Genomic DNA, 6,347 nt, shown 5'->3' on the forward strand with positions numbered 1-6,347 from the left:
CCTTGATCCGTGGAGGAGGAGGCCGCCTCCGACGCAGGGTGGCAGTCATGCTGCCTGCCCGAGGTATGTCAACAACACCGCCACACAAGGGCTCCCTTCAGCTGGGGCCCTGGCGCTCTCGGCCGCAGACGCATGTGCTGGCGTCGCACCTCGCTCTGGCTCTGGGAAATGGTATAAATAGTTCAAATGCCCAGACAGAGAATGGAATAACAAGGGAAGAATGAAGGCCATGGTAAACTCAGACTCTGTTTTTTACTAGAGGCAGTGTTCCCATCTATGGACTGGAGGATAGAAACACAAAGAAAATTCAGCAAAAGAAATACTGCAGACAATTAAAACATGTGAAGTATTTATAAGTCTGAAAAATGTATAGTGTAGTTATAGAGTTTTAACTGGGTGCTCCAAAAAAGTAATTAATTCAGAAAGCTGGATTTGCATGTAGGGAGGCTGAGCCTATACACTAACCTTGTGTAATAACAAAACAGCAGAACGTAACATATTCATAGACATTGTATGCATCAACATTTTCTATCCAATGTGAAGAAAAATCCAACCAATTATCAATGAGTCGAAAGCTAAAAAATAACAAATGTTGACATTTTGATTGGAAACTTGCTCAAAAGATCAGCCCCCCACTAACAGTGTTGACATCGATGTGATGTCCTCACTAAGTAACCTTCCTCTAACTGTGAACAAGTATGATGCAATGGAACCACACACAACTAAAGCAGTGAACAAATCCCAAAACTCAGATATGTGATTGAAATGTCCACTGGTGTGATTTGTGACCCTGGTGGTGGCCATGGACACAGCGCAAACAGCGGGAGCAGCAGATGCCTCCCCCGAGTGGCACTGACCCAACTCCCTGTGAACCAAATCCTCAGGGCGAATTCGCCCAGTGGTCCGGCAGAACCCGGCTAAATCTACCGTGACCTCTCCGAAGGAGACCTGACTCCCGCGGGGCTACTGGGAACTCGGTGCTAACGAGCACCAGGGGACTCGTAACGTCATGGATACCAAACTGGGGGAAACTGGGGTGATCGAAGGGTAACAACTGAGGACAACACGGAGCGTTGTCCAAACGTTGGCTATCCAGAGGGAAGAATGCGCAGGTTCACGGGGCTTTTTAAATGCTCCTTGAGGATTGGACTTCAAATAACCAAACCGTGGGTGTGCCGTGCAAATGGAGTGCGGCAAACAGTAGTCTCGCAAAAACCAACAATAACAAAACATCAATCCCGGGGGTGACAATGAATGTCTGCTGTGAAACAAACACTCACATGGAGGCTCAGCATGTCCAGGTGCAGAACTAATGTGCAACCACAAACGTTATACAACAACGGTTTCATTGATGCAAATACATAGATATGCATTCACAAAAGAAATACATTTACACTAATGAGAGCATCATTCTCAGGTACATTGGAATATACACTCTATTCGCCCATGTGTTTTATGCACAGTCCAGGGTAGATAAAGACCCTGTATTGTATTTGCTCAGAAGAGCCACAAGATGGCAGCCACACTCTTTATTTGTTTGGCCTGTTATATTTTTCCCCTTATGATGACTTTGAGGTTGTCAGGCTATAACACAAGAGCAATAAAACAGAAAACAGGGGGAAAGCATGACACACCGGGGACACAATGAGAATCACTATTACTATTTCTATTGCTATTGCTATCTATCTATCTATCTATCTATCTATCTATCTATCTATCTATCTATCTATCTATCTATCTATCTATCTATCCATATGTCTGTCTGTCTGTCTGTATGTCTGTCTACTTCCTAAAGGAAATTCAATTAGCCATTATCAACATAACAATGAGTAGATGTAAGCAACTTAATTAGTGGGCCTATGTCATCTTAAGGAAAGACAGCCCAAATGGGAATCAGTAGGCCCATGTATGACTCTCTAAATGTGACTTTGACCCAGCTATATGGGGTGACTGTAAATGAGTGAGTGAGCAAGCAATCGAGGTAGTGAATGAGTTTTTGAGTAAGTAAGTGGCTAAATGAGTGGAATGCATTCTTGCATTTTAATCTGACCTCTTGAAAGCATTACCAGGTAGGCCAATAGGCACAAAACAAGCCTAATCGTGTGTGTGTGTGTGTGTGTAAGAGAGAGAGAGAGAGAGAGAGAGAGAGAGAGAGAGTATGTTGACACTGACATTTGTGATTTTTGCATGGGCTGTTAATGTGCTGCAGTTAAGTTACCATTGTAGCTCCCACCCAATCCCAACATCCCCTGAAAGTGCTGTATATACCTACTCTCCCTGTCTCTCTCCACCCTTGTTCTCTCTCTCTTTCTCTCTCTCTCTCACACACACACACACACACTCTCTCTCTCTATCTCTCTCTCACACACACACGCACACACTCTCCCTCATATTTGTTTAATGCATATAGTACAGCTCAGCTCTTCAGCTTCTATCTTCCCTGGAGTCCATCAGTTCTGACATTCACAGTACCGATCCACTCAGGCCCCAGACACATTAAACCTCGTGTCCTCTGCTGTATGTGTCTATTCAAACTAGCATTGTAGACAATCAGGGAGTGAGTTAGTCTAAATGGGGGTGCGTTACTTGTGAATGAATGAATGAATGTTCTGAAGATTTGCCCACCAGATGCCTGGGTTCGGCTTAGGTGACCACCAAAAGACACGTGAAGTGGCCAGTGATTTTCCTCTCGTGTTTCAGGTACGCCAGAGAGAAAAGAGAGAATATGCTGGACCAGCCAAAATAAATGAATAGAAAGACAGAGGAAACAATCACTCTCTCTCCCTCCTTTCCCTCTCTCTAATAAAAAGAAAGAGAAGACAAAAAACAACAGCACAGAAACCAACCCAACCAGCCTCGATTTATAGAAGAAATGTTTATTTGAACAACAGAGTACATGCCAGAAACGACCATTTACAGCAGCAGTTTTACCTCCTTTCCTCTCCATCTCCTCCCCCTCTTTTTATCTCTTTTGATCTCTCTCCTTCTCTTATTCCCATTCAGAGAGACAGAGAGCATGCCATCGAGTTTTATGTGTCTCCGTAAACACAGTTTCTCATTTATTTATTTAAACAATAAGCTGTTGCGTTTATCATTGCATTTGTAACATTATAACGGTTGTCATTCAATGGGATGAAGTATTCTTTCCATTTGTCTCGTTTGACCAAAGGTGGCGGCACAACACATTGGGCGAGAGTACCTCTAGATAGCAGTGCAGAGAGTAGCTGGGCCTGCACCGTGGTCATACTCTAAGAATACAAATATATACACCTGGGAACAGGGCCGAGAGAGGCTCTGTCCGTGTGGACATGACAGAGAAAAATGAAACACTCACGATTAGCAACAGGTAGCAACATTAAGAGGAAAGCTGGTGCACCAACACACAAAGGCGTTCACATGCAGTTTGCGCACAGTGGTTTACATTATGGACCAGGACTTTTTTTGAGTTTTTTTTTTCTTTGATACATCTTTTTTGATTATTTCTTTTTTTCTCTCTCTTTTATTGACAGTCCATTTCCAGGGTTATGGTTCGGGGAAAGTTGTGACAGAGTGTTAATCAAATGAAGTCCGTACGAGTGTATTTGTGTGTGTGTGTATATTGGAATCAGTTTGAGCCTGTGCGTGTCTGTCTCTGTTCCATGTTATTCCCAGCTGTCTATTGTGGTAAACTTCACAACAAACAAAAAGACCTCAGTGAGGGACTTGCAATCCCACGTTGCAAAACACACCATTTATCAGAAGAACATAAACAATACATCTGTTCCACTCGTCACCTCATCAGGAGCTAGAATCAGTGAGCATCATTCTCCCACAGTACCCCTCTACCTCACCCTAAGCATAGCCATGGCAGATGTGGTGTGTGTGTGTGTGTGTGTGTGCGCTGTTGCTCGCTGCACAAGAACAAGCTCAATGACACACACACTCTTACGTAAGGGCCTCGGGGGCATAGCAGTGCACTCAGGACCTCACCTCCATCTCAGCTGTGCCCCATGGAAACAGGAGAGAATTAACCAAAAAAGAGAGGGGGCTGGACTGTGTGTTTTTACTCCTGCTTGTGAATATTTACTCTTACGAAATACTGTTTTGCACCATAGATGGAGTAAAAGTAAAGGGGTAATTGTGTCATAACCTCCGTACTGCTGAAAGGTAGCCTTCAGAGGAAGAGCCTGTTCTTTCTTTTAATCAGCAACAGAGAAAAAAAGACATTCTATGTGGAATAGATATACTGTAGCATGATGTGAGTGTAAGAGGGAAAGTACCCTTAAGAAAATAATTCGTAACCTAGCCATTAGCTTAGCCTTTTGAAACTTTGTTAGACGGAGAGTGTGGAGATACTACGTATCCAGATTGTGAATGTTCACCATTTACCATCTAAAATGAAGGTCTTGCAAACATGCTATAAGACAGTCTTTGTTTACTATATCTGTGATAACTACACTCACACCAAAACTATGTTGATACTGATGTTAGTATATTTATAGACACCCCATATGAACACTGAGTTCTGTTATGGATAGCATGTCATTAGAGATGTTATGAAAATCAACAAAATAACTTACACCATGGAAAGGTTTAAATATTTAAATACTGGGAGCTTTGTGTAAAAATATGTCTGGGAAATTCCTTAATACACAGTTTGACAGAAATAAAAATAATAATACAAAATAAAATAAACTCTCACCTATACTTGAGAAAATATCTAGGATAAAAAAAATTCTGACACAAGCAAGACAAACAATGAACAATATTAAATATTTCTTTCTAGGAAGCAATGCTCGTCTGATCACAAAGGAGCTTATTTCAACAGGAGGCTCAGGTTTTTTTTTCCTTTTTTTATCGGGAGAAAGGGGACAAGGGGGTCTTCCCAGGGAAGGGGGAGGAAAGCCCACCGCGCGAGTGTTTGTGTGGACAGGCGGGCACGAAAGGGCTGGGCAAACAAGCCAGTGGCACGGATGAACTTCTGAACCGCTGCACTCTCATCATCGAGGCCTCCGGGGGCGAGACGGAACAACATGGCGGCGCTCGTCCACTGCAGTGCCACGACAAACCAATCCCGCCAGCTGGAGCTGCTAATGGGAGGGGCTGCTTGCAGTCAAATCAGTCTGGGACTGTTCCACCAGTGTCTGTCCCAGCCTGGGTATGATGTTAGAGAGTATTATGCTGGAGAGAGGAATCGCAGATCCACGTAAGGTTATCTCTTACAGTCCCACATGGGTTAAACACATTAAATAGTGGTTGCCAAGTTTACATCGACTGTATTTGTGCCTGGGCATGTCACAGATGGAATATAACTACAGACTAAATGTCAAACAATTTTCACATACATTTCCTTTTTTTTTTTTTACTTTTTTTCCACTGTTATGGTATTTACAGGAAGTCCAAGTCCACATTTTCGGTCCAAAAAGTCATTCCCTGGTGCTCAGTGTAAACTGGGCAGAACTCGAGTAGCATGCTCAAGTAAATGTCCGATCAGGATACAACCATGTGTACATCCCGTCCCATGCAAACGCATTCATTCACACACATGCTTGTGAACACACACACACACACACACACACACACAGACACACACACACACACACACACACACACACACACACACACACACACTCATTTGTCTCTCTCACACCTCACGCTCTCCTTCTTTCTCAGACACACAAACCCATACACACTTTCCCCATACACACCAACAAGAAGAATATTGCATGTTTGTTTCCAGTTTGAGCTTCTTCTTTTATATTTCTTTTTTTTTAATCTTCTCAGTCAGAGGCAAAGGGAAAGGAAGATGTCTTTTTATCACTATCAACATCATCAATATTATTCTCATGTTTTTGTTTGTCTGTCTATTTGTTTGTTTGTTTGTCTGTGTTTTTTTTTTTCTGTCATTTTCAGTCAGGCAGGAGCTCAGACGCTCCGGGGCGCCCGCTGCTGCTCGTGGGTCCTGCGGTTGCGGCCCTTCTTGTTGTTGTTCTCCTGCAGCATCTTCCACTTGTTGGCGTGCTGCTGGCTGGCCTGCATCATGTGCGCCTTCTGCCGCCGCTGTTTGCGCTCCCGCTTCCACACCTGCTCACACAGGTCGTCCACGCTGTTCAGGTTGGGGTGGTTGAGCAGGGACAGGAAGTCCCGGTACCACACCTTCTGGTTGGTCGAGCTGCCCAGGGGGTTGGCGCCGCTGTTTCCGGGGGCCTCGCTGCTGTGCGGGGCCAGGGCGGTGGGGTCGTTGTTGCGGTGCAGCAGCTCGTCCAGGTGGTCGGCGGCGATGACCTGCAGCGTGAGACGCAGGAGCGTCTGCATGAAGCCGTGCTCCACGGCGTGGCAGTAGAAGATGCCGGAGTCGCGTGGCTGCA

The 6,347-nt window shown here is 44.5% G+C and overlaps 1 protein-coding gene across 7 annotated transcripts in view; it reads right to left on the minus strand.

Annotated features, from left to right (window-relative positions):
• Positions 1-5,238: 5,238 nt before the first annotated feature.
• Positions 5,239-6,347, minus strand: part of sema3ab (sema domain, immunoglobulin domain (Ig), short basic domain, secreted, (semaphorin) 3Ab) — an 87,242-nt gene continuing 86,133 nt past the window's right edge. For all 7 annotated transcript variants that reach the window (XM_048256999.1, XM_048256995.1, XM_048256998.1 and 4 more), the window contains one exon: positions 5,239-6,347. This exon is cut by the window's right edge and continues 55 nt beyond it. In XM_048256999.1, the coding sequence (XP_048112956.1) occupies positions 5,905-6,347 (443 nt within the window). In that variant the 3' untranslated portion in view covers positions 5,239-5,904.

Source organism: Alosa alosa, chromosome 11 (genome assembly GCF_017589495.1).
Source record: "Alosa alosa isolate M-15738 ecotype Scorff River chromosome 11, AALO_Geno_1.1, whole genome shotgun sequence".
In the NCBI taxonomy this organism is placed as follows: domain Eukaryota; kingdom Metazoa; phylum Chordata; class Actinopteri; order Clupeiformes; family Clupeidae; genus Alosa; species Alosa alosa.